The sequence below is a fragment of the Equus asinus genome, chromosome 13 (assembly GCF_041296235.1).
Source record: "Equus asinus isolate D_3611 breed Donkey chromosome 13, EquAss-T2T_v2, whole genome shotgun sequence".
Classification (NCBI taxonomy): Eukaryota; Metazoa; Chordata; class Mammalia; order Perissodactyla; family Equidae; genus Equus; species Equus asinus.
In genome coordinates this window covers 14,818,565-14,845,388 of record NC_091802.1, presented here as the reverse complement: position 1 = coordinate 14,845,388, position 26,824 = coordinate 14,818,565, and the positions used below count along the sequence as shown (strand labels likewise).

Sequence of the window (26,824 nt, the reverse complement as noted above, 5' to 3'; positions counted from 1 at the left end):
GGACAAGAGGTGGATGGTATCCTGGGGTTTGAGGAGAGGAGAGACAGGAGCAAGAGAGAAACCTCAGGGAGACGCAGGAGCCATAGAACAGCCAGGGCTATGGGCCCCTCTGTGGGTGCAAGGGGCCCCTGACATTCAGGCTCTAGGACCCACCCTGCCCCAGGCCAAGTCAGGAACCCCTCCCAGCCTGTTTCCTCAATGGTGATACGTGAACTGTAATATGCATAACAGGCTTTGAACACATTCACAAACTGTCGAGTGCTGTCCCTCTGAATCAGCACCTCTCCTCAGCCTTGTCTCAGAGGAAGACCATGACCCCTGGCTGGTGATGTGGGAGCCCCGCCTTTGCTCATGTTTCCCGGGATGGGGGTGGGTGCCGGTGGTGGGGCCCAGGCAGACACCAAGTGGGCAGAGGGTGGGACCACTCTCCAGGAAAGCAGACACTGATGGTCCTCCACTGCCCCAGACATTCAACCTTTATTTCTCTACCAAACTGCACGTCAGCAGGTGGGAACAGGACCCTGCCACCGCTGTGAGACCTCCCTTCCCCCAGCAGGAAAGAAGCAGAAAATCTCTGTGGGCACGAGGGGAGCCCTCCCCAACTCTGCTCCTTGCACAGGCCCCCTAGAACCTGTGCAAGAGGGGAGTGGGTGGGGGAAGGGGCCACAGAAAGTGAAGCCCATCTGTCTGCAAGATTCTGGGGACCTGGATGGGGACATGAGTCTTGATTTACATATAATCACTTTATACACTGGCTAGGAGGCCAAGGAGACAGTCATTTACTCAGTTTTCTTCTATGCCTAGTTAGTTCTTGCCAAAGGGGCAAAAGCTGAGTTATTTCTGTCCAGCAAATGCTCTTTCCTATGATCTGACATGATCCACGTGGACATGAGTTCCTCCAGCAAGGAGGGAGGGAGAGGCAGTGCCCTTGGGTAACTGGCCGTTCTTCGTGGCATCCTTTTGGCTCACGAGTGTATGGGACTCTGGGGGCAAAGAGTTAGGCCAAGAGTCCAGGGGACTCAGAATCACCCCCCTGTGCAGACCGCGAGATGGCTGCGCACTGGGTCAGGGTGGGAGGCCACAGTGGTCAGAGACCCAAGGATGTGTGGGTACATCCAGTCCCTGCTTGGCAGAGCAAGCAACACTGGGATAGCATGTCTTGTGTGCTTAGGACAGAGAAACCTGAGTTTGGGAGTGCACTGATCTGAGGCAGGCAGGCTGGCTGTCTCCCAGGAAGGGGGTCCATGCTCAGCCCCCCTCCTCCACTCCTGTGTCCCCCTCTGACCCTTCAACTCCCTGCACATATAAACAGAAACAAGCTCAAGCCCTCATGAGCCGACTTTGTGGAAGCAGAGCAGAGTGCGGGGGCTGCCTGACCTTGCTGTGCACAGCTGGGCCCAGATGTTTCCCCCACTATCCCCGGCCAACCAGGCCCCAGATCAGGCACTAAAGGAAAGGTCACAGTGGCCCCCAGGAGTCCTCCGTCAGTGCAGAGGCACTGGTCACCAAGGAAATGCCCAGTCTCCCAGCAAGGGGGAGGAGGTTCCGGAATGTGCTGGTGGATCTGGGGGTGGAGGGCTCTGCCTCTCTGGGTCTGCTGCTAGCTCTGGCTTCTGGGCAGGCCCCTTCCAGCTGCAGCTCCTGGGCTGGAGCTTCAGGGGCGAACTCCCCAGGAGAGTCTCAGAGACACGAACTACAGAGCCCCCAGGCAGATGGCGGCAGGGACAGAGACCCCAGGCCTGGGCCTGGAGGTGGTTGTTCCGGCCTCAGCAGGGCCCCGTGAGCAAGCGGGCGAGCATGGTGGTGGCGCGGGGAGTGGGGGCGAACGCTGGGCACCATCAGTCTGAGGTACACACGGGAGACTCCACTCTGCTTCCAGCACTCACTTCTGGTCCTTTTCTTCTAGAACAAAAACCGAGAGGATGTTAAGATGTGTGTCCCTTCTGGTCCCTTCCATCCTCCATTTCTTCTAGGACAGCCCCACTCTCCTGCGGCATCACTCAGTCAGCCCCCAGCCCCGCTGCATCTCCTCAGCCCCAGGTACCCAGCTGCCACCTGGACACATTCCTCTGGATGTCTTCCAGGCCTCCTTCACTCCACGTGTCCCACCAATGCCCCCAGCCCACCCCAATGCATGTTCTTCTCTTGGTTTTCAGTTTGGGGAACCACCGCTCACCATCACAAGGTCCAGAAGCTGGGGTGTCCTTGACTCCTCGCCCATCCCATAAACTCAGGCCTGCTGATTTCACCACCTACATCTCTCAAGCTCATCTCTTCCTCCACTGCCTTCTCTGCCCAGGCCTCAAGGCCTCTCAACTCTGCCCTCAGCCCCATCTGACCTCACCATCACCTTCCTATCCCTGGCATCACATTACACACCCAGGTCATCACCCCGTTTGATGGTTCCCCGCTGCCCTTAGCATAAACTCCAAGCCCGCCTCATATCCTGGGCCCTCCCAGATCTGTCCCCACTCAGCCTCTCCAGGCCTCCCCTCCCCTCAGCCCAGCCCACAGGCCTCTGCTTGACAGCTGCTCAGCCACACCTGGGGAGAGCCAGGAGGCCCCCCACCCCCCTGGGGCTGACCCGGCATCCACATTTCTCCCCAGGACACATCCCTTGTAAATCATGGGGGAGCCATGAGCATCGGGCCTCAGGAAAACTTCCCTAAAAGGCCACTAGGCTGGCTTGGGAACATAACGCCCCGTCCGGCTTTAGGAGGCCCGAGGGACTGCAGCTACATGGGGCAGAGCCGTCTTGGCTTCCAGCGGGCACACTCCACCCCACCTCTCAGATGTGGCCACAGAGGCCCAGCCTGAGTCCATCCTGTGGGCCCCACAGCTGCTCCTGACAGCAGGGCACCACTTTTCAAGCCAAACCTCTCCGGGACCATGGTCAACATCTCAGGTCAACGGTGGAGGTGGAGGTGGAGGCGTTGCCCAGGACCAGCTCACCCTGGGCTTGGACTCAGTGTCTGCCCCCCCCAGAGCAGCTCAACACGGCTCCCCAGCCTCCCTGCCTTTATTCTCACCCCCTCCTGTCTGTCCTCCATGGGCACCAGCCCCTCCTACACTTCCACCCTTCTGTGGCTCCCACTGCCCTGAGGAGAATGTCCAGGGTCCTTACCTTGGCCTTCGAGGCCCTTGCCATGTTCCGGCCTCACCTCTCTCCCCTGCATTCCCAGCCCCAGTCTCCCTAGAGATGCCAGGCCATGCTCACCCAGCCCCTCTCCACCAGGTTCCACCCATCTCTTTCAACCTCAGCTCAAACCCCACCTCTCCTAGAGACTACCCCCAACTCCAGCTCTGCTAGGGGTCTGCTCTCTCTACCCGGGCCTGGAATCCTCTACCGTCCAGCAGCCAGTGCTGGACAGTGGCCAAGACAGGCTTTTCCCCATTGGCTGAGAAATTTTCTCACTTTTAAATTTTCTCAAGAAAATGTGTTGAACCCCTTGGCAGTTATGGTTGCTGAGGAAGACTCTTGAGGATGACAGAGAAGCTGCCCCAGCTGCCCACGTCCCCAGGAGGCCTGGCTTTGCAGGTGAGTTACTGTGGTCGCGGCTGGCCAGTGGATCTTCTAGCAGACTACCCCTATATTCCAGCTGGAGCTGGGGATGCCTTGGCTCTCACAGATGGAGTTTTAGGCGATAGACCCATTTCCCCCTCTTCACCTCCCTGGAGTGTCCACAGAGGGTGGACCAGAAAGAACCATGCAGGAGACAGAATGTCTTGTCCAGCTCCCCCCTACCCCACCCACAGGCTCCAAGGGGCCCTGCTGTGGCTGAGCACCCACTTCCACACTAGGGTGAGCCCCCCAACATGTGTCTAGTCACCCTCTGGACAGACCTGTGGTGGGCCAGCTTCTCCAGAGAGAGAAGGCCAACTTTTTCTGGCCTTTTAATAAGAAGAAATATTTGCCGTGCCCTGGAGGGCTGGCCAGTGTGGGAGATGGGGTTCAATTGATTGCCTTGGGCCCTGTGGAATGACAGGCACGTGATCTATTTATAGCACCCCCCCCCCCCAGGCACCCTCCCTTGGGGCCAGGACACATTCCTGCCAGAGGTGGCCCTCTAGGACCCAGCCACTCCAGTGCAGGCCTCAGCCATTGCTGGGCCTAACCCCAGTCATAGCGCCTGGCCACGGGGCAACTGCCTCCATCAAACTCCCAGGGACTGCGAGTCTCTTGCCCCAGCTTTCTCCCTCTCTTGGCAGCTGTGCCATGAGAACTGAGAATGATGCTGCCTCCCTTGGTCTGGGGAGGTTCAGTCGCCCACCCGCTGAGCACTGCCCGGCAGAGGCAGGCAGAAGGATGCCAGGCCCCAGCCTGCTCTACACGCTGTCCCCTACCCCCAACTCCTGCCATTCTGTCCCCTGCTCCTGGGTTAAGGCAGACTCAGAGATGTGAACTCAGAAACAGAGAACCCTGCTTCCACCCATCCACAAGGTGACACCAAAGAGGCCAACCCGGTGTGGTCTGGGGTCCAGGAGGTGGTCAGCTGCTGCCCACTCCATGCCTGGGAGACTGTCCTGAGAATGCCTGGATAAAGACAGGCCGGATTCAGAGAAGTCAAAGGCCAAGGGCCAGAGAAGAGCACAGCGGGCCTGGCCATGCAGGGCTGGTGGCAAGTGAGGAGAGCGAGGTGGCGTGGCCCGATGCAGTGCTCCCGCTGGCTGCCCAGTGAGCCTGGGGCCCTGACCCCTGCAGCACAAGACCCTGCAGGCACCATGTGTCACGGCTGCCAGAGCCCCTTCGTGTCCTCCACTGGGCGATCCAAGAACCCCTCCCTCTGAGGCTGAAGCCTGCATGGCCCCGGGGAGGGGGGGAGGGGTCCAGAGCAGAGGCGGGGAGGCGGTCGGGGGTGGGGCCTCGCACTCACCGTCCCCGTGGTTCCGGGACAGGTACTTGAGGGCCTCGTCCAGCAGGATGACAGGGAGAGATATCTGGAGCACCACCACCCACTGGCGCCCACTCAGTGGGGTCACCTGGAAAATGAGCTGGAGGGGGCGGACTCGTTAAAGGAAGGACTGGCCAGTGCCCTCCAATCTGCCCGCTTCACATGCCCAGCCACAGCAAGCGCTGCATGAGCACGTCCAGGATGCCCCTCGAGGTCCCACCTCCAGATCTCTGTCCACCTGTTTGCTCTGCCTGAAGTGCCCTCCCGGCCCTCACTCACAGGACCAAATCCCATTGGTCCTGTTGGGAAACAGGAGGGCTTCCACACCGGGAAAGAGCACAGTCTTTCCTCCGGCCCCAGCTTTGGGAGACTCTCCACCTCTTCTTTCCTCCAGTCTGGGCGCTCTCGAAAGAGGGGACACACCTGGAGGACGGTGGCTGGCCCAGGTCTGAGCACTGGCTGCAGGCACTGAGCACCTTCAGACCTCCCCTCCCCCAGTCCTCCAGGTAGTTTCCATCGCAAAGGGGCCCAGAAGGGCCAGTGACCAGCCCAGGGCCTTAAGTCAGAGGATATGGACGCTGTCACCCCAGGAGCCAGCGCAGGGGAGTGGGTGGCACGGCAACTCACAGGCAGGGGCGGCACCAGCAGGATGAGGAAGTGCAGTGCCATGGACATGGCCACGGCCGCCAGCAGCCAGGGGTTCAGCCAGGGCGGCATCCGCAGCAGCGACTGGTTCTCTGAGACGCTGCCAAGGGCACAGGGCACTCACCTCGGGCCAGGATGCAGGCAGGCCCTGCTGTAGGCACCCACCCATCTGCCCACGTGGAGGTGCAAGGGGCGGCCCGAGCCTCAGCATTTCCTTAATTGGGCCTAAGCTCTTGAGCCCTTCTGGGAGGCCAGTGCAGCCCGGACGGGTGTGTCACTACTTTCTGTTCAGCCCCCAGGAGCCTCTCCTAGGGCTTGGACCCCATTTCTCTGCCCCTCAGACCCAATTCCTGGCCCTTCTATTTCCTCAGACCCCAATCTTGGCCCCTTTGTCTCCTGATCCCAATTCTGTCCCCCAAGGACTCTCAAAACCTTCTTCTGGACCCTCTGCCCCTCGGACCCCAATCCAGGGCCCTCTGCCCCTCGGACCCCAATCCTGGACCCTCTGCCCCTCGGACCCCAATCCTGGGACCTCTGCCCCTCGGACCCCAATCCAGGGCCCTCTGCCCCTCGGACCCCAATCCTGGACCCTCTGCCCCTCGGACCCCAATCCTGGGACCTCTGCCCCTCGGACCCCAATCCAGGGCCCTCTGCCCCTCGGACCCCAATCCAGGGCCCTCTGCCCCTCGGACCCCAATCCTGGGGCCTCTGCCCCTCGGACCCCAATCCAGGGCCCTCTGCCCCTCGGACCCCAATCCAGGGCCCTCTGCCCCTCGGACCCCAATCCTGGGGCCTCTGCCCCTCGGACCCCAATCCTGGGCCCTCTGCCCCTCGGACCCCAATCCAGGGCCCTCTGCCCCTCGGACCCCAATCCTGGGGCCTCTGCCCCTCGGACCCCAATCCTGGACACCTCTGCCCCTCGGACCCCAATCCAGGGCCCTCTGCCCCTCGGACCCCGATCCAGGGCCCTCTGCCCCTCAGCCCACAATCCTGGACCCTCTGATCCCAATTCTGGGCCCTGCCTGACCCTCAGCCCCCACCCCTCACCCCAGCTCCAGGCCCCTCTTGCCCAGCCCACCTGTTGAGAGCATTGCACATTTCAATGGTCACCAGCACAGACAAGGCCATGGTCGTGGGGAAGCGTGAGTCGAAGACCTCGCAGTCAATGTTGGCAAAGAGAGGGTTGTCCTCGGAGCACTTCAGGAAGTTCCTCTGAGGGCACCACAGCCGGGTCGGGTGGGGTCGGGGAGAACAGTGGTCAGGGGCGGGGCCGGTGCGTGGGAAGAGGGAAGCCTCACTCCGCCCTCAGCCCACATCTGAGGACTCAGCACAACCAGCAGGCCAAGCACTGCCAAAGGGAGGGTCCAGGAAGGGTGCTCACCCAGGATGTGGGCAGAGGGGCTGCACGGGGCCAGTGAGAGAAGCATGTGCATCAGTGGGCAGACTGTTCTGGAGCAACGGTAGGGAGGGACACAGGGAGAGCAGCTGGCATTAGGCTGGGGAGGACGGCATGGGACCCTGGGACCAGGGGCAGGTCCAGGCTTTACCCTGAAGGTGCATGGGGGGCCCTGAGTATCGCAGGGGCAGGGGAGTGGTGGTGATTAACCAAGACCCCTGAATAAGGAAACGCATATGAAAACCAATCAGCAAAATGACGCTTGAAGAGAATTCACCTGCAGTGGGGAGAAAATGGAGGCTACACATGCCCCACCCACTATTAATCAAGAAGACCCCATTCACGCCTCCCTCCATTTCCGCACGGGAATCGAGCTCGCCCAGCCCTGCTTTACACCTCCGACATGGACTAACAAATTGCCAGCTGCAGGCTTGCTACACAGCTTCTTCATAACTCACAAGGAGCTCTCAGGGCTCGAGAAAGGAAGTGGCCCTCGCCCCAGCAGCCCCAGGGGACAGTTTTCTTCCTGCGCATAAACCTTGCCCACAGAACCTGCTCTGATAAGATGCTGAACTGAGGACATGTGTGAGAGCTTCCGTCTTGCTCTCTTCCACATCATGGGGAGGCGTATCAATGCTCATAACCATTAAACAGCTCCGTTCTCCAATAATACAAATCTGTTCTCTGGAGTCGCATCTTTTAAGGTAAGAACACAGAGATCTCTTAAGCTAAGGGTTTAGAAACTGGGGCCACGTGCTTTGAAAATAACCCTCAAAGAGAAACCTATAAAATGACAGGCTGTCTGACCTCCTGTCCAGTAAAAACATCTTTGTTTTCCCACACCGCGTGAATGCCAGTAAGGAGACTGTCAGCCAGAAGGGGCCGCTGGCACTCTCCTCTTCTCTCTCACGCAGGATGAAAAACGCTAGAAGACTATGGCTTGGCTAGATTCCTTAGTTTAACAAAGAAATGGAGAATCTCATCTCATTTAAATCAACAGTGGGATTTTCTCCAAAAACCAAGCTCCAGTATTTGCGGCAAGTCATGTTTTTATTTGGCGCTGATCACAGAGCAGAGAAAACGTCCTAAACCTTGAACCCAGCCATGACCAAGGGGACCAAATGCTCCTGTCTGTGCTGTCACCATGAGTCCCCACCTCCCAGATCTCAACAGCCTAAGTGCACAGGTACACGCACGCACAGACACCCACACACACAGTGCGCACATCGAGCATTGCATGCTTAGATCCTCATGCACGTGCGCGGGGAAGACAATGTGAACAGAATCATATCAAGAAGTTCCAGCAGATAAACGCCCAGCCCAGGTCAGACCTCCTGGGTTTTGCCAGTGAGCACCTGCCACAAACACATTATGCCCCAGGTCGTGGGTCACAGTACAACCTCCCGCATCGTTTATCAGAAGACGTTCAGGGCTGGGACTTCTCTCTCAAGGGTTCATCAGGAGCCCTAGAGGGGTGGGGGCCTGTTTCTTTGAGTGAAGCCGCTACTCTGCCTACTCCCTCCTTTTTGCCTCCCTTGCTGGTTCTTATTTACCTTATCCTGCAAGGCCCCCTCTGGGTTTCTTTCACTTAATTAACACTTAGTAGCTCTTGCTATGTGGCAGGTGTTGGTCTAAACACTTAACAAGTATTGACTCAGTTAATCCTCTCCATAGCCCTCGGAGGTAGGGACTGTTATGATCCATTTTACAGATGAGGAAACCAACAGAGAGGTTAAGTAGCTTGTCCAAAGTCACACAGCTAGTGTGTGGTGGAACTAGAGAGTGAACCCAGGCAGCCTGGATCCCAGGTCCATGCTCTGCGCTCATAACCACTCTCTGCCCTTTGGCAGCTTCCTCCAGGAATCATAGGGCTCTGGGCTCCTCTCCTGAAATTCCAACCGGAGTTGAAAGTTCTACCTCAGGTCTAACCTTGACCACCTGCGAGTCCCAGAGCCACCTGCCTTTTCTCTGCAGAAGCACCTCTCACCTTGAAATGTGACTGCCCATTTCCATGGCTCTCTCCCCTACCAGTCTGTAAGCTCTTTGCAGAGACCACCTGCTCAGTCACTCTCACGGCCCTAGTAATTTGTGCCTGGCACACAGTCGGTGCCTAATACCCATTTCATGATCAAGTGGATAAATGAGGAAGGGAATGACCCAAGGACAGTTGAGAAGGTGGCACCAAGGGGACTGGGGGCTGAAGGGTAGTGGGCGTGGGGTGTGTGTCTCGCATGACCCGAGGTGCCTGGCTTGGGTGACCAGGCAGGCAGTGGACTCCAGAGGGGATGGAGGAGACGGGCTGTTTGAGGGAAAGCTGATAGATTCTGGACTTGGTGGGTGCAGTGGGCCTGTGGGACATCCCAGAGGAGGTATCCAGCTGGATATATGGGACTTTGCTCAGAAAAAATGTCTGGTTGCTTGGGGGGGGGGGTCCTTTGGAGATTCAGGGTCCACAGTATAAGGGATGGTACGGAGCGACGCCTGGAAGGAGGCAGCAGCTGGGCGATGAGCACATCCCCACTATGCACTCCACTGCTCCCACAGCAGCTAACTGAGCAGAGGGGTCCGAGGCTGGGACCTGACCTCTGCCGAGGGCTGGGGACACCAGCCTCTGGGATGAGAGCCTGGGACCATGCTCTGCACTGCAGCCAGAAGGGAGAGCCTCTTGGACTGGAGGGCTGGGGGGTGCCAGGAAAGGGTCCCTGCGCTGCCTCAACCTAGGTGTGACCCTGCAGAACCCCGGAAAGAGCCCTTATGCCACCCTCAGGGTGGGGAGGACTGTGCAGGGAGAAGCCGCTTGATCTACTCCCCTGACGCTCCAGGGGATGGGCAGGAGGCCAGGGTCCCTCCCTTGAGGCAGGCACACCCAGAGGAAGAAAATTCCGCATCTCTGCAGCTCTCGGCTTTAGACGAGAAACCCAGAGCCGGCTTTGCTAGAATCACCGTGAAGACTCTTTCGAGCAAAGGAGATGCACTGGCTGCTCAGAAAGAAGGACAGACTGACAGACAGCAGCTGACGGGTCTCCTGGCTTGCTTCCAGGGCTGTGCTGAGCTAGGCCAGCCCCATGGTGAGCACCTGCCAGCCAGGTGACTTCAAGAGGTCAGTGGGTCCCCTCACCAAAAAACATGTTGGCTATGGGAAGCGAGGGAGCCTGGCAGACTCCTTCCCTCCACTCTTCTTTTCTGAAGAAGATTTGCCCTGAGCTAACATTGGTTGCCAATCTTCCTCTGTTCTGTATGTGAGCCATTGTCGCAGCCTGGCCATGGACAGACAAGTGGGGTAGGTTTGCGCCCGGGAAGTGAACCCGGGCTGCCAAAGGGGAGCATGCTGAACTCAACCCCTAGGCCCCTGGGGCCAGCCCCCTCCCTCACTCTTGATCTCCTCAGTTCGACCCTCTGCCTGAAGTCCCGTCATTTAGGGGCTCATATCTCTGAGCCCTCAATGTTCGGGGGTTTCCCAAGAAAGGTACTCCTGGGCAGTTATGCCCTTTGGTCGCCCCTAACTAATGACCGGGAGAGGGAAGTAGCTGCTTCCTGGCCTGGGGGCTGGGCTGCCATCTCTAGGTCTCCCATGGCTTTGGTGCCTGGCCCCTTCGTGGTGGATGTCTGTATGTGTGTGTGGGGGTGGGGAGGGACAGTGCTGGCCAACCTCAGGGCTCTACACCCCTTTCCGCTGGAACGCCAGCAACAACCCGGGCTGAGTTCTACCTCAGAAATAACTCTAACAGGCTCTCCGGCCGCCACTTGCTCACCAGCTGGTAGAAGGTGACGTGAGGTCCCTCGGCATCATACAGGAACCACCAGGTGGCGGCAGCCACTGTGGCCAGGCCGACGTACACTGTGGGGAAGAGCAGGGGGAAACCGGCTATGTGGGCAGCTGCGGTTTTCTGGCATCCATTTCTCCCTCCTCATAATGCCCTGTATTTCCATCAGGGAATCACCCTCTCCTCCTCCAAGCCATGTGGTTTGCAGCACCTGCTCTTGGTGCTAGTGGTGCACATTGACGTGGCAGATGCTGATTGCCAACCTCTGGCAACAGTGATTGGCTAGGAGATAAACAGGTGACCCTATTTAGGCCAAGAAAAGGCCTGAGACTTTTATCATACTACTGAGGGAGTAGTATGATAAGAGGCTCTCTCTTCTGCTGAATTTGGGGTTATAATGGAGTGACCATAAGGGCTAGAGCTGCAGCAGCCATTCTGCCACCCCAAGGGGCACTTGCCTAAGAATGGAGCTGAAGCAGAGCCAAAATATGCCAATGATACTGTCTGAGTCCTGGATCCAGCCATGCCTGAGGCATGCACTAGCCTTTTCAGTTACATGAGCCCACACAGTTTCTTTTGGCATAAGCCAGGCTGAGTCACACCATCTGCAGTTGGCAAGCCTAAGTGATAGAAAGGTCTTAGGAAGCTCCTGGAACCCCACTGAGGGCTGGGGCCCTCCACTCACCTCCAATAGCCAGATATCGAAAGAGGAGCCAGCCACTGATGAGGGCCTCGCGAGGGTTCCGGGGCTGCTTCTCCATGATATCCAGGTCTGGGGGGTTGAAGCCCAGGGCCGTGGCGGGTAGGCCATCCGTCACCAGGTTCACCCAGAGCAGCTGCACAGGGATCAGGGCTTCGGGCAGGCCCAGAATTGCCGTGAGGAAGATGCTGGAACCAGAGTTATGGGCTCTAGCCCCCAGAAAACGGAGGGTCCAGCTCCTACTTGCACCCCAAGTCGGGGTCTCCACAGCAGTCCCGCCTCACTCTGCTAGTTCTGATGTGTGTGCAGGAGTGAGAGGTGTGTGTACATGGCTCTGCCTCCCACTTGGCCACTCCTGTCGCCCCCAGTCCCACCTCTGGAGCCGGACACATCTGCACTAAATTCAGGCCTCTCCTGTTAGGACACAGCTCCTCTTTAGGGCATGCACACACACATGTGGACAGTGCGTGCCCAAGCATACACACATTTGTTCACAGGCATGTGCAAAAACCTAGCACAGGCCACACAATCCCCCAACACAAGCAGACACTGACACGCTTGCTCCGACGAGCAGAGATGCAGGACTCACAGGTGTCCAGGCAAACAGGTGCTCCCCATCCCCACAGGCACCTCTAACATGTGAAGCTAAGTGTGTACACGATCACACACTGGCACAAATCCTCTGCACTTGTGTCCATGCCCAAAAATGCACAAGAGCACACACGCACACGTGTACCTACACCTCTCATTCAGGCATGCACACCAGGTGTACACACGGACACATCACTATCCAAAGGTGGGGAGAGTTTTCCCATCTGGCGTGACTCTGAAAGTGGGAAGAACGTTATGGCTGGAGGGATGTAGGGGACTTTTCAGTCACCTCCTTGGGGACTGGGGTGCACCAGGGCCCCTGGAGAATGATGAAGTGTCCCTGCCCCTGCCCGCCATGAATCAGGACCCTGGGAGGCTCGAGCCAGGGCAGGGTCTGTGTGCTGCCATCCCTGCAGCCCCATCCCAGGAACACGCATTTCCCCCGTCTCAGGGATGCAGAGCTGGTCCAGAGGGCTGGGAGGAGGGAACGCAGGGCCTCACCACACGACCTCGCCGACGTTGGAGGAGATGAGGTAGCGGATGAATTGCTTCATGTTGCTGTAGATGGCCCGGCCCTCCTCCACCGCAGCCACGATGGAGGCAAAGTTGTCGTCTGACAACACCATCTCTGCCGCTGACTTGGCCACAGCTGTGCCGGAGCCCATAGCAATGCCAATCTCTGCTTTCTTCAGAGCCGGGGCATCGTTCACCCCATCCCCAGTCTGGGGGCCAGATTAGGTAGGATCACACCTGAGAAATTTCCCATCTACCTCCCCTCCCTGACCCCCTCAACTCAGCCCATCCCCACGCTCAGGGGATGTCCCCGAAGCAGACAGCTGGACAGAACAAATGGAGAGGTCAAGAGCTTAGAAGTGGCTGGGGATGAGGCTAAGGAGAAGGCAAGGAGTGCAGACAAGGACAAAGTTGAGGAGAAGATCAAGCCTAAGGTCAGAGAAGACGGTGAGTGGGGGACGGGGATGAGGCTGGGCCAACGATGGGGGCGGGGATGGAATTCAGGTTGGATGTGGAGTAGAAGACGAAATTGAGGTTAGGGAAAAGTTAAGGTCAAATCAGGGACAAGGTCAAGGTTGTGGCCCAGGTCAAGCACCACGTAGGTGTTGTAGTCAAGGTGAAGGTTGGGGTCAAGGCGAAGGTCAGGGTCAAGACTGGACTCAGGCTAAAGATTAAAAAATTAGATTAAGGTAGAAGTCAAGTCAAAGGCAGAGGCCGAGTCAAGGTTATGGTCCACATCAGGAGTGACGTCACAATTGAGGCTGGAGTTGCAGTCAAAGTGAAGATTGGAGGCCAGATCAAAGTTGAGGTCAACATAAAGTATTCGGTTGGGGGGGGTCAAGGTCAACGTCAAGGATCAGGTCAGAGTCCAAGTCAAGACTGGACCCATATTAGGGTTGAGCTCAAAGTAAAGAATCAGATTAAGATGGTCAAGATCAAGGTCAGGGATCATGCCGACAGAAGGTCAAAAATAAGGTCAAACACCAGGTTACAGTTGTAGTCAGGTCAAGGTTGGTGCCTAGCTCAGCATCCAGGTCAAGGCTGGGTCACAGGTCAGGATTAAGTTCAAGGTAAAGGACTGGAGAGCAACAGAGGCCAGGACAAAGGTGAGGTCAAGGTCAAGGATCAGATCATCAAGAATGACACAGAACAAAAACTGAGCCCAAACCAAATGTCCATCCAAAAGTGAACAGATAAACAAACTGTGGTATAGTCACACAGGGGATTGCTACTTAATAAAAACACAACCATCTACTGATACTGCAACGACAGGGATAAATCTCAGAAGAAAGAAACCAGACACAAAAGAGTAGATGCTCTATGATTCCATTCACAGGAAAATCTAGGACAGGCAAAACCAATCCACAGTGAAAAACAATAGGATGGGCGGTTGCCTGTTGGGGGAGAGGGGCCTGCTGGGGAGGCAGCAGCAGGAGGGAACTTCACGGGTTGATGGTGACGTCCTCTATCTCAACAAGGGCTTGCCTGACATAGGCATGTGCATTTATCAAAACTCATCAACTGAATGGTACGCTTCAGACTTGTGCGTTTCATGACAAGCAAGTTTTACCTCAAAGAGTAAAAACAGAACCACAAATACTGCTCTCTGGCGTATGCATCCTAAAGTATGTGAGGGTGAAGTGTACTGAGGTCTGCAAGGCACTCTGAAGTGCATTTAAGAAAAGGTGGATTAAGGATGGACAGATGGAAAGGCATGCGATAAAGCAAATATAACAAAATGTTCCTGGAGAATCCACATGGTGGACATACAGGCGTTCACTATAAAATTATCTCAGATTCTGTGTTTAAAATTTTTTGTAATAAAATATTGGAAAAAATAAGAATGAAGCGGAGGCAGGGTGCACGGGTTGGTCTTTCCAAGCCCTGTGGCAAGTGCCCCCCCGTCAACTCCTCACCCAGCCTCCCGTCCTGTGGCCTCACCATGGCAGTGATCTCGTTAAAGGACTGGAGGTTCTCCACGATTCGGGACTTGTGTGCAGGTTCCACACGGGCGAAGCAGCGGGCCGTGCGGCAGGCGTGGCGTTGCTGCTCCAGGCTGAGGTCATCAAATTCGCGGCCCGTGAAGGCCTTGCCCGTCACGTCCTCCGTCTCCTCGAAGATGCCAAGCCGGCGACAGATGGCCACAGCTGTGCCTTTGTTGTCCCCTGTGATCATGACCACTCGGATGCCCGCCCGGTAGCAGCGTGTGATGCAGGCAGCCACCTCGGGCCTCGGAGGGTCCAGCATGCCCACGCAGCCCACGAAAGTCAGGTCCGTCTGTAGGAGGGGGCAGGTACAGGTGGGGCCGGGCCCATCCTCAACCGGCTACCTGCCCAGCCGCTGCAGGTAGACCCCCGGCTCCCAGCCCTGGCACCCTGCCCCAGCACCCACCTCGTACTCCACAAACTTGCTGCAGTCGTCCAGCTGCATGTCCTCCTTCCTTGGGGGTGCATCTCGGGTGGCCAGCGCCAGGCAGCGCAGCGTGTCCGAGCCTGAGCCCCAGTCGCGGATCTTGGCCAGGATCTGCTCCCTAGAGGTGGCGTTCAGCGGCACTGTGTGGCTCCCCACGCGGACTGAGCTGCAGCGCTCGATCACACTCTCAGGGGCCCCCTGCAGAGTGGGGGAGAGGGGAGGGAAGTCTATCAGTCAGCACTCCTCCCCACCCTCCTGCCCAATGGAGAAAACTGAGACACGGGGAAAGGCCACCCAAGGGGACACACAATGAATGCCAGAATCCATTCTTGGAAAGCCCAGAGTGGGAACCAAGTGGGTCCCACTGTGAGAAAACCCAAAGGGAACAGGGGGCAGATCACAGCCACCCATGAGGTGGCACCCTCCCCACACCAGCCTGGTGCTACCAGGATCCCAATTCTGTAGGGCGCTCAGCAGTGGGAGGCAGGCTGAGCTCTGCCCGGACCAGAAATACAGCCATGCTGAGGGTATGGTGGGTGTGGCTCTGGGAGGGTGGGCTTGGCGGTGACAGGTTGACCCTCAAGCCTTTTCATTTCCAAAGGGGCTAAAACCTCCACTGTGGGGTGAAGTTAGGTCTGTGACTCCTACTTCAGGTTCAAAAGCAGCGACAGGTGGTGCTGTGGGCAGGTCTGGATGGGAGCTGGTTCCTTCCCTCACTGGGACTCGGTTTCCAAAACAGAAAGCACCAAAGATGGGCACCAACCACCCCGACACCCCCCCACCCCTCCTCAGAGGCAAAAGGGCTTCTGAGACCTTCCAGCCTGACCCTGCCGCTCAGATGGGGAGACCGAGGCCCACGGAGGAACATGGGGGACCCCAAGGTGCCTCTCAGCCCAGAGCTGGGACCACGGTGAGGGGCAGGCCTCGGTGGCTGGCCCTGGCTTTACCTCCCCCAAGCCTGGAGCCTGCTCCCAGTTCTCCACCGCAGGCTGCCCACCCTCGCTCTGGATTCATTGCTTTCACAGTGGGCCGCACCCCTCCCTTAGTCTCACACCTCCCACAGCTGCCGTCTCCGGCTGCAGGAGCCCCAGGGACCCCAGGAGCGCATGGGTCCCAGGCCGGTCAGGCAGGCCCCACCTTCACGAACATCTTGCTGCCCTCGGCCGCCAGGCCAGGGCGGGTGGGTGTGCAGTACACCGACATGGACTTCCGGTCTCGGGAGAACTCCAAGGTGAACTCCTTCCGCATCAACTGCTTGATGACCTGCAGGGCCCAGGTGGGTTAGGGAGGGTGGGGCAGAGCCAGCCACTCCCGCTGCCTTCTCCCCAGCTGCTCAGGCCCGGGAAGTGTCACTTGCTCCCTGTGGGACAGTGTCTGTCCTCCTCTGACCCTGGCATTCAAGGCCTGCATCTCCCTCTCCCGCCCCAGAAATGCCAAGTTGCTATTTCCTGACCATGCTGTGCCCTCCCCAGCTCCTGTCCTTGCCCACACTCGGCCTTTTCCTTTCTTTTCTCCCTAGCCAGGTCTGACTAGAGTCTGACAGCCTTCCTCTCCCCAGAAGCCTCCCAAGGCTTCCTTCTCCTCTCTCCCTTCTCCGGATGCCCCAGGAGCCCCAGCCAAGTGGCCTGTGGCCTGAGCCCCCCGGCCTGCTCACCGTGTTGCAGGCGCTGGCTCGCTCCACCCGCGACAGGGCCTGCAGGTCGGTGTCGAACACGTTCATCTTCTCCACCAGGCAAGTCAGGGCTGTCTCCGTGGCCTCTCCCACCTTCTCATACACACCCTTGGCCTGGTGGGGCCCAAGGTACAGGGAATGAGGGGCAGGGCAGCCCCCACGGGCCCCCCAGCCTCGCCTCCCACTCACTCCCTGCCCCCTGGGCTCCCTTTGCCGGAGTTACCTGTAACTGCCTTTGCACCAGCCCAGCTGACCTGGGGTCTGAGCAGTGTCTTGCACTGATGCTCACCTTCCGATCCGACCCTCCCTTTTCCCCTGACATCGATGGCCACACACTCTCCCTGTCCTCCGCCTCGTTCTCTGCCTGCTCCGCATCAGCCTCCTTCACCAGATTCCTCTTTCTTTCTTTTTTTTTTCTTTGAGGAAGATTAGCCCTGAGCTAACATCTGCTGTCAATCCTCCTCTTTTTGCAGAGGAAGACTGGCCCTGAGCTAACATATGTGCCCATCTTCCTCTACTTTATATGTGGGATGCCTGCCACAGCATGGCTTACCAAGCAGTGCCATGTCTGCTTCTAGGAGCCGAACTCACGAACCCCGGGGCTGCCGAAGCGGAACGTGCACACTAAACCGCTGCGCCACCGGGCCGGCCCCCAGACTCCTCTATCTAAACCGTGCTGTCTGGGCCCTGGTCTTTCCCCCCCCACCTTCTCTCCCTGAGGCTCACATACCCATGCCTCTACCATGCCTCACATGCTCACCACTGCCCGTGCCCAGCCTAGCTGCGACCTGTCTCATGGGCTCCAAGCCCACATGTCCAATTGCTGCCTCTTACACTTTTTTCCTTGGGTACCCTCAGGCCACCTCCCCTCTTCCTATATTTGCCACTCCAGGGACAGTCCCAGCCAGGACAGCAGCTACCCTAACCTTCTCCTTCTCTTTCACCTAACCAGTCACCACGTCCCAGGATTTCGGCTCCCAAATCTCTCTTCAACCCATGCCTTCTCCCCTCTCCCTGGGGCTCCAGCCAGGACTTAACCCGGATGACCACACAGGGCTCTCTGGCTCCAGGCTTGCCCTGTCTGTCCTGTCCTCCACACAGAAGCCTGGGTGATCTTTTGTAAATGCAAATCTGACCACGTCTCTCCTCTGCTCAAAACCCTTTAGGGGCTATCTACTGCCCTCAGCTTGGCATGGGACCTGACTTGACCTGGCCAAGTCCTTCCTCTCAGGCAGAAGCATCTTCCAGCACGCTCCATTCCACTGCTCCAGCCACAGGGCACTCAATGCCTACCTCACATCAGATGCTTATGATCTGTGAGCCTTTTCTAGGCTGTGCCTTCTCCTTTAAACAGCCCCCTAGACCTGCGCCCCAAATCTCTTCCCCCAGGCACCCCCCGCCCTTCAGCCCTTTACATTATAGTCCCCCACAGCCCAAGAGCCCCGGGCAGGGTTCCGAAGCCAGTGTGAGGAAGGAGTGGCAGAGGAGGGTGTGCGGGGGTGGCAGTTCTCCTGGAATGTGGCACCCCAATGGGGCAAGGAAGGTCAACCTGGGAGCCTTGAGACTCTGAGAGAAGGGTCTGTCCTGGGCGCCTGGATACCCAGGATACTGCAAAGGGACGCAATGAAAAGGAGTCGGGGCCCACCTCGTTGTAGTCCAGCGCCGAGTCGTTGCACAGGGCACAGATGGTCGCCAGCTCCACCAGCCCGTCGAACTGTCCACAGCGCACACGCTGCTCCGCCTGCCTCCTGCAAGACCCGGCGGCAAATTCAGGGGCCTTGACCCCACCCCTGGGAGGAACCCAGCCTCTTGTCCCGCCCCCAGGAAGTCTGGTCCACCGACAACGCTCAGAGCGGTCCGGGCAGCCCCGCCCACCAGGGAGCCCCGCCCACCCGCGCCCCTGCGCCCAGCACTCACACTTCGCCCTCAGGGGCGTACGTGGTACCCGAGATGGTGAACTCGTGCAAACGGCAGGAGCCCGCTTCGGCCTCGGCTACCACGAACATCTGGGGAGCGCAGGGGCACGCTCAGGCGGGCCCGCGCCTCCCTCCTCCCGGGCAGCCAGTCAGATAAGGCCTGACCCCAGGGTGGGGTCCTGTGGGCCCGCAGAGGAGCCCCCGGCCTCCCCTCCCCCAGGGTCTGAGCGGTGCTGTGTGAGTACAGAGTCCAGGCTGAGGCGGGCCTCTGCTCTGCCCAGGTGTGTCCAGCTCGGGCTTGTCCATTTGCTCTGGACCCCTGAGGAGTTTACGGCAGATTCTTCAATGTCCTGGGGCAGCTCCCAGCTTGACAGAGCCCTGAACTGGGGTGGGAAGCCTGGGTCCTTAACCATCTCCTTGTGTGATCTCTAGCTGAGCACCTGAGCCTCAGTTTCTCCACTGGTAACATGGGGAGAAAGTGGGACCAGAGTCCAGCTGCCCCTCCTTTCCCTCCAAGGGGATGAATTCCTGGTCCCCAAGGGATGAAACCCACACCCTGCTCTGAGGCACAGACCCCTCCTGCTCAAAGGTGTCCCCAGAGAGTGCCCTCCTGCCTGCAGGGCCTGCTGGGTCACGCGGCCCCCACCTGTGTACCTCAGGGACAGGAGGCTCACCCCTCCCAGGGCAGCCCGTTTCCTGGTCTGTCTGCCAGCTCTGCCAGGGAGACAGTTCTTGCTTCCTGGAAACTGCCTTGCTGCACACTCCCAAGCCGATGGTCAGCCCAGCACCTGGCCGCGGCTCCATAAATGGCCCTTCCTTTGTGCTCTCCTCCCTGCCCTGGGGGCAGCCCTCCAGCCAGCACAGCCCCTGAGAAGCCCAGTTTCTCAGCCCATCATCCAGCGTGGAAGGCCTCTCTACAGCTTCCCTACACTGTGTTTTCCCAATCTTCCTTTCAGTCAAGGATTACTCCATTCAAATGAAGTTGAATATTTGCAACGTTTAGCAGGTCAGGGGCTGCAGGCAGCAAAGCATGCCACTGCTCCCTCCCCTGTGGCAGCCTTGGATGGGCTTCTGTGGGTCTTCAAGGTCTTAGATACAGAGCCTGGGTTTCTAAGGGCCAGAGGGCAGATGATGGGAGCACGGAGAGGAGTGACGGGGGAGCCCGGGAGGGGTGGGAAACCCACAAGCTTCACCATCTCCCCACCCATCCCTCTGCCCCATGGGCCTGCTGGAATCTCAGCCAGAATCCCTGGGGCATTTGGGCAGCATGCCTGGGATCTGGGATCGGGTGCCAGGGAATGAATAATTCCTGCTCTGGCCCTTCCCAGGTCACTGGAGCTGGCATATCTGGTGACAGGCATCGACTGCAGAGTCATGGTGAAGCAGGACAGCACCTTGACCAGGCCCAGCTCGCTCAGATGCCAAGGCTGTACTTGACCCTCTCCCGTGTCCTTTATGGAAGGGCTTGCACACCCGAACTTCAGATGAGGAAACCGAGGTTCATAAATGAGCAGTGACCTACCAGGGCCCTACAGTGACACAAGGGTCCTAGTGACACATGTCTAGCCAGTCTTTGCTGCTCTGTCCCATGAAAACCTGAATCTGCTCCCCACCATGAGGTGGCCCACAGGATCTCTCCTCCATCCCCAGCCCAGAGACGACGCCTAACCTGCTGAGCATCATACAGCAACACCAGTGGAACCTCAAGCTGGCCGTGGCCACTCACCCGACACACAGACATCTGATTGGTGGTGAGCGTGCCCGTCTTGTCGGAGCAGATGACCGAGGTACAGCCCAGGGTCTCCACAGAGGGCAGACTCCGCACAATGGCGTTCTTGCGTGCCATCCGCCGGGTGCCCAGTGCCAGGCATGTAGTGATGACAGCTGGGAGGCCCTCGGGGATGGCAGCCACAGCCAGGGCCACAGCAATCTTGAAGTAGTAGACGGCACCACGGAGCCAGGAGCCACCATGGGCCGGGTCAGCAAAGTGGCCGATGTTGATGACCCACACAGCCACGCAGATCACGGAGATAGCACGGGACAGCTGCCGCCCAAACTCATCCAGCTTGTTCTGCAGGGGCGTCCGCTCCGGCTCCACCGCCGCCATCTGGCTCCGGATCTTACCCAGCTCCGTGTGCAGGCCCGTGGCCACTACCACGCCCAACGCCTTGCCCGATGCAATGTTGGTGCCCTGGCCGAGGGAGGGACAGGGAAGGGCTGCTTAGCACCCCGGCTGGGGCCCAGGACCCCTGACTCCTTCAGGCCTGGGTAGGGCTCTTAACCCCCTACTCGGCTTTCTTTTTCTCCGTGTTACTTAGTGCTCCCAGACTTATGCAGCTATGGAGTGCTGGGTTATTGCTCTCATCCCCATGACAGTGTCAGCTGCGTAAAGTCAGGGACTTGGTCCAGCACCATATCCCAAGTGCCTAGCATGGGGCCTGGCACAGAGGAGGCACCAGGCCAATACGGACGATATGATCAACCAGCACAGCACAGCACCAACCCATTAAAATGCGAGTCATAAACAACCAACACTCCTGCGTGGCTGCCTGTGATCCCAGGTAGACGGTTCGTAAATATTTACTGAAGAATCCAGAACACTCGAGCTTAAGTCCATCCATTCCCACAGCCCCAAGAAAATCCCTAAGTCCTGGTGGAGGGGCCGGCCAGCCTTGAGGCTCCGTGTCCTCTTCTGTGAAATGGTCCAACAGAGGCCCAAGACACAGCTGCTCCAAGAAGGCTAATACCCCTGCAGACAGGTGCCCCATGCCTGGGCTGGAGAGGAGGTGGGTGCCGGTGGCAGCCCCAGCTTCTCCTCTTCTGCCCTGCGCCATGCAGCTCCTGCCACCCACTTGCAGGCCCCTCAGCTAAGGAAGCGACCTGCAGTTGGCCAGAGCATCCTCCTCAGAAAGCTTCTCAGTCCAGCCACGGATGCCTGAGCACGCAGGGCACTCTCCTTACTGTCTCCGTTTCTGTTCCCTTCCAGGAGGTCTTCCAGCCCCTTATAACTTGGTGCTCTGGGCCACTGCCAACTGGCCTGACCTGTCCTTGTGGCCTCTGTGCTCAGCTTCAGGCTCTTTCTGGGCAGCCTGTGAGCATCACTGGTTAAGACCCTCTGAGGCCACAGGGGCAGAGCGCTCCCACCAGGGCTGAACCCATCACTCTGCCTGAAAAGAGGCAGGAGGGACTGGCATCTTGCCTCAGGGGTCGGCTTTCATGTCCAAGAAATGGACTGTTCCTGCCACCCTCCACCACTTTGGCAATCCTCTTCCCTCCAGAGGATTTGCTGTTGAGTGATAGAGGCAAGCTCTGCCCCTATCCAGATCAAGGCAGGATAAGCCTAGCAGATAAGAGGAAAAGCTCTGGAGTCAGAATATCTGAGTTCACATCCCAGCTCTGCCATTCACTGGCTGTGTGACCTTGGGCTACTTACTTAACCTCTTTGTGCCTGTTTCCTTGCTGGAAAAGGCAGATAACAGGAGTGCTTATTTCAAAGGAGTTGTGAGGATTAAATAAATTAATACATGTAAAGGGCTTAGAACAGTGCCACACACACAGCCTTCAGTAAACACAAGCTATTATTATTACTATAAATTTGTATGTATTGTCAATAATTGACGAAGTTCTTTCCTGTAGGGCTTTGATTAATCTAAATGTTATTATTTTCATTATCAATTGTCCAGAAAAAGGCCCCAGCCATCCCAGGGACTTACAGAAAACAGCATGTTCTTCTTGTCCTGGTTCACAGCTCTGGGATCAGGAATGGCATCCGTGTGCTTGGTCACGGACATGGATTCACCTAGTCGTGGAAAGAGAAATGAGACGCCCCCCCTGTGAAGACACCCCCATCCCCTGGCCCGGATCCCACTCGGCCCCGACCCCTGGGCCTCACCCGTCAGGATGGACTGGTCCACTCTCAGCGTTGTGGACTTGATCTCGATGAGGCGGAGGTCGGCGGGCACTTTGTCTCCCACTGTGGAGAGAGAATGGCTTGGCTGAGTGTGGCTCTGGGCGTGACCCCCCAGGACAGCCAGGAGGGCTCCTAGGAACCCTCTGAGAGGCTGGGAGGCAGGGGCCTGAGCTGTGGTCCCTCAGACAGACCGGGCTGAGGTCTCCTCCTCTGTCCAACAGGGTTTTGGCCAAAGAGCTTTGGAGGGATCTGCCAGCCACTCTTCTATACATACAGCCAGAAAGATGGCGGCACAGAGAGGGACAGGCTCGCCAGTGTCACATAATAAAAGGAGGAGGGCCCCAACATACCAGCCACTTCCACGATGTCTCCGGGGACGATGTCCCGGGCGCGGATCCTCTGCACGCCTGTGCGGTCTGAGCGGACCACCTTGCCCATCTCAGGCTCATACTCCTTCAGGGCCTCGATGGCGCTCTCGGCATTGCGTTCCTGCAGAACATGAGGCAGGTGGTCCCTCCTGATGGCCCCTGCAAGGCCACCCCTTGGAGTGATACCCTTGGGGCCTGGGATGGAGCTGGAAGCCACAAGACCTGCAGGGACTCTAGCACCAGGTGGAGGTCACATCTAGCAGCCAGGAGACCCCGGGGCCCGGCCCCACACCCGTGCCTCCCACCTGCCACACGCCCACGATCGCATTGGCCACGAGGATCAGCACGATGACCAGGGGCTCCACGAAGGCTGTCGTGGTCTCCTCGCCCTCCTCGAACCAGGCCAGGACCTGCCGGGATCACAGTTGGTGAGATGAGGCCATGCTGTGGGCCAGGGTCTGCTCACCATTTCCTTTGTCGCCTAGGGCTCCTGCCTGCTCCCCTGCTTTGGAGGACGCATCTCTGGGAAGCCCTGGGCTCGGAGAGGGCGGCTCGGAGAAGGCCGGGGCTTAGGACACCCAGCCTCTGCAGGGAGTGACCGCCACAGCCCACGTCCCACCAGCCAACTTTCAGGGACATGGGGCGGTTGCACAGCTGCTGGCTGGAGGCCTCACTGCCGGCCTGGCTGCCGTTCTCCGAGGGTGGGACCCAGATCAGCAGCAGTAGCAGCACCTGGGAACTTGTCAGAAATGCGAGTCTCAGAGAACTTCCCAGACCTCCTGAGCCAGGAACTCTGGGGTGGGGCCCAGCAGCCCATGTTTTAACAAGCCCAGGTGGTCCCGCTCAGGCTCATGCTCTGGGTCCCCCGGCCAGAGGAACATGAGTCCAGCCAGAGCCCAGGCCTGGAGGCAGGAGACCCAGGTCAGGTCCCATTCCCACCTCTTGCCTGAGTGGGTACTTGTCACTCCCCTCCGTGGGCCTCAGTGTGTCCGTCCGTACCGTGGAAGGGTACCAGCACCCTCTGGGCTTAGCTGTTTTAGGCACCTGCATGGATGGACTTTTTTCTCTGTAAGGGTCCTCAAGGACTCTTGTTAAGCTTCCACAAGGACAGTGGCCAGGAGGGCCAGACACAGCTAGCTGGGCCCCTGCTGGCTGGAGAAAAAGAGTCGGTCCCACCAGCACCCCTGCTGCCCCGAACTCCACGTCACCAAGATGAGGTCTCCCCGCCAGGCCCCGTGTCCACCCTCAGGGTGGCCATTTCCCAGCAGTACCCTTGGATCTCTGCTGCTCAGCCACTGAAGACAACCACTGTCCCCCTCCCCACTGCTCCAGCCCGGCCCCATGGCCCTGCAGGTCCAGCAGGGGTCCAGGCAGTGGGGACGGGGGACAGGAAAGGGAAGCCGCAGCCATGAGGAGGCTGCCAGGGGTTAAGGCCCGAACTCTTCTGAGGGCTCCCAACAGGGGCGACTTTGCCACCCGGGGCCCCGGGACATTTGGCAACATCTGGAGACTGTGGCTTGTCACAACTGGGGAGCGCCACTGGTATCTGGTGGGTAGAGGCCAGGGATGCCACTAAATGTTCCCCAGGGCATGGGCCAGCTCCCCCAACAAAGAATCAGCTGGTCCAAAACGTCAATCGTGCTGAGGTTGGGAAACCCTGCGCCAGGACAGGAGGGGTGGGTCAGACTGGTGCTTTTGCAAGCTCCCTCTGACAGTCGGGCTGTGAGATGGGCTGGAGGGGACAGAGGGGAACCGGGAGTCCAGTGGGCGGCTGCAAGGGTCCTGGCAAGGGAAGCTGAAGGCTGAGCAGGGCAGGGGGCAGGTGGGGGCCCAGGGACACCCAGAGCTGAGGGGACAGCCCTGTGGTCCAGAGCCTGGGCCTCTGAGCCCTGCCCCAACCTGGTTCTCCCCTCCAGGCTGCCTGACGCGGTGGGATGGGGGCTGTGGCGGGCGGGGCCCTACTTACGAAGGAAACCAGGGCGGCCAGCATCAGGATGCGCACCAGGAGATCGTCAAACTGCTCCAGCACCAGCTCCCACAGGGACTTTCCTGGGAACAGGAGCAGCGTGTGAGGCCAGGGCCCTGCTCAACTGACCTGCCCCCATCCAGTGCTGGGACGGCCTCGGAGACCACCCAGCCCACTCCCTCCCTCCTGCTCGAAGAGGGAGAGCCTGAGGTTCTGAGAGGCACAGGTGGGTGATGCTGGTGGGCTCAGCAAAGCCCCACTCTTTTGGGGAGGGGAGGACACAACCTGACAGTGAATGGCCCAGAGATGTCACAGCCCGCCCTGCCCGAGCCTCACCTTCCTCGGTCGGGAGCTCTGCAGGATCCAGGCAGCCACAGGAGCCATGAGGAGACAAGAGACGGCTGGGTTATGCCCTGGAGGAGTCTGGGAGCCCCTCCCCACTGTGCCCACCCGGACCACCACAATGCTCTAGACATGTCCCCACTGCTCTCTGCAGTCACAGAACGGATGGTCTGAGCCCAGATGCTTCCACCCCACCTCCACCCCACTGGGGCTGAGGAAGGTCTGGTGTGGCCTGGCTCACCTTGGGACAAGACCAGGGCCAGGAGGCCCCTTCCAGCCCCTCCAGTCCAGCCCCTCCCTCATTGCACACAGGGGGACTGAGGCCTGGAGAAGAGAAGGGACCCCCGAGGTGACACACTAGTTCTCACAGCTCCCCTTGAGGGCTCAGTCCTGTTCAATGTCCCCCACCCCCATGGCAAGGTAGCCCCTCCCTCCAGTTGAGAACATTGGCTCGGGCTGCCTCTGACATACCTGCTCCTTCAGGACCCCCAGGACTTGGTGGGCAGCAGGGCCAGACCTCTGAGCCCCACCCAGCCTGGGGGCTTCCCCTGGACATGACCCCAGCAGCCGGCATGGCAGGCAGTGAGGAACCCTGGCACAATCTCAGCCCATCCCCTCCCAGCCCTGCACTCCAGGCAAGCTCGCTGATGATCCCCCAGCCCCACCCGCGCGCCCAGGCTGAGACCACAGGGCGTTTTGAAGAACAATGTTTCCAAACACCACCAGGCCCTGCCCTCACTTTCTGGGCTCCGTTTTTACCCCCTACGTTTCCCAAAACATCCTTTGTTCCCGGCGGAGCTGGCTGCCTGAGTACCTGAAGTCTCTGAACCTTCCCACCAGCCTCAAGGGGAGGCAGGGCAGGAACTCCACCCGTTTCACAAGTGCAAGAACTGAGGTTCAGAGTGGTGAAGCGGCTTGAACGGGTCACACAGCAAGTAGGCATGTCTGTGTGGGTCTGTGGGAAGGGGTAGGAGCTGGGCCCAGAGTGGAGACTCCCGTGGGCTTCTCCCTCCGAGGGCCGAGCTCAGGCCCTGCTGGGGCCTGTCTGAGGCGCTCCTCGAAGGGGCCTAGCTGAGCCCTGCCTCCTCTTGCCCCTGGGTGCTCAGAGGACTCTCTGGGCCAGCAGCCCTGGCCTCACCGGGAGCTTGTTAGCAATGCCCCCTCTGAGGCCCCACCCCAGGCTGGCTCTCCCTTCCTCCTCCTCCTCCTCCTGCTTCCTGACACGGGCCTTGCACCTGTCCACCTGTTTTTGGCTCAAGTACCCGCGGGCACTTTTTCCCGTGGGAGCAATTCCCAGACCATCTGCTGGGAAGTTCCGGGGTCTGCATCTGGCAGCTGAGCTGTGGAGAGTGTCAAGCAGCCCACTGGACTACAGGAATCCAGGAGGGAAACATAACCTAAAAATACACTTTCTAGCATTTTCTCCAAAGTCCTATTTTAGGCAACGGCTGACATTTTCCGTGGAAAATGTAATCTCCAGTGTCCTGCGTCGAGATTAAAATCAAACAGACTTTTTCCTTCTGATCTATTTAGCTGAAGCGAACAGGAAAGGCGGGCGGAGGGCCAGGCCTGCTTTCTGGGCCAGTTCTCCAGCGGAGCAGGGTCCCGTGGAGGCCACCCAGGCCATGCCCCAGCCCCCGGACAGAACAGCGCCAACCTCATCAGCCGGCTTCTGCCGGTCTCTACCCAGGAGTCTCCTAAACCCCCCACCTCTGTGGCTGTCTGCAGGGTTCCTGC

General features: G+C 58.8%; 1 protein-coding gene across 5 annotated transcripts in view; it reads right to left on the bottom strand.

Annotated features, from left to right (window-relative positions):
- Nucleotides 1–458: 458 nt before the first annotated feature.
- ATP2A3 (ATPase sarcoplasmic/endoplasmic reticulum Ca2+ transporting 3) overlaps nt 459–26,824 on the bottom strand; it is a 34,504-nt gene continuing 8,138 nt past the window's right edge. Inside the window, exons 2-22 of one of the 5 annotated variants that reach the window (XM_014832602.3) lie at nt 25,082–25,099; nt 24,746–24,828; nt 23,085–23,189; nt 22,762–22,900; nt 22,394–22,474; nt 22,215–22,300; nt 20,228–20,692; nt 18,503–18,591; nt 18,231–18,333; nt 16,568–16,699; nt 16,051–16,176; nt 14,893–15,111; nt 14,443–14,778; nt 12,490–12,710; nt 11,383–11,585; nt 10,686–10,771; nt 6,616–6,749; nt 5,520–5,637; nt 4,875–4,992; nt 4,462–4,534; nt 459–1,902 (exon numbers count right to left, since the gene is read on the bottom strand). In XM_014832602.3, coding sequence (XP_014688088.2) covers nt 1,839–1,902; nt 4,462–4,534; nt 4,875–4,992; nt 5,520–5,637; nt 6,616–6,749; nt 10,686–10,771; nt 11,383–11,585; nt 12,490–12,710; nt 14,443–14,778; nt 14,893–15,111; nt 16,051–16,176; nt 16,568–16,699; nt 18,231–18,333; nt 18,503–18,591; nt 20,228–20,692; nt 22,215–22,300; nt 22,394–22,474; nt 22,762–22,900; nt 23,085–23,189; nt 24,746–24,828; nt 25,082–25,099 — 2,999 coding nt within the window. In that variant the 3' untranslated portion in view covers nt 459–1,838. Of the gene's footprint in view, nt 1,903–4,461; nt 4,535–4,874; nt 4,993–5,519; nt 5,638–6,615; nt 6,750–10,685; nt 10,772–11,382; nt 11,586–12,489; nt 12,711–14,442; nt 14,779–14,892; nt 15,112–16,050; nt 16,177–16,567; nt 16,700–18,230; nt 18,334–18,502; nt 18,592–20,227; nt 20,693–22,214; nt 22,301–22,393; nt 22,475–22,761; nt 22,901–23,084; nt 23,190–24,745; nt 24,829–25,081; nt 25,100–26,824 lie in introns of those variants that run through there. The other 4 variants (XM_014832603.3, XM_014832604.3, XM_014832605.3 and 1 more) reach the window with 4 other exon arrangements.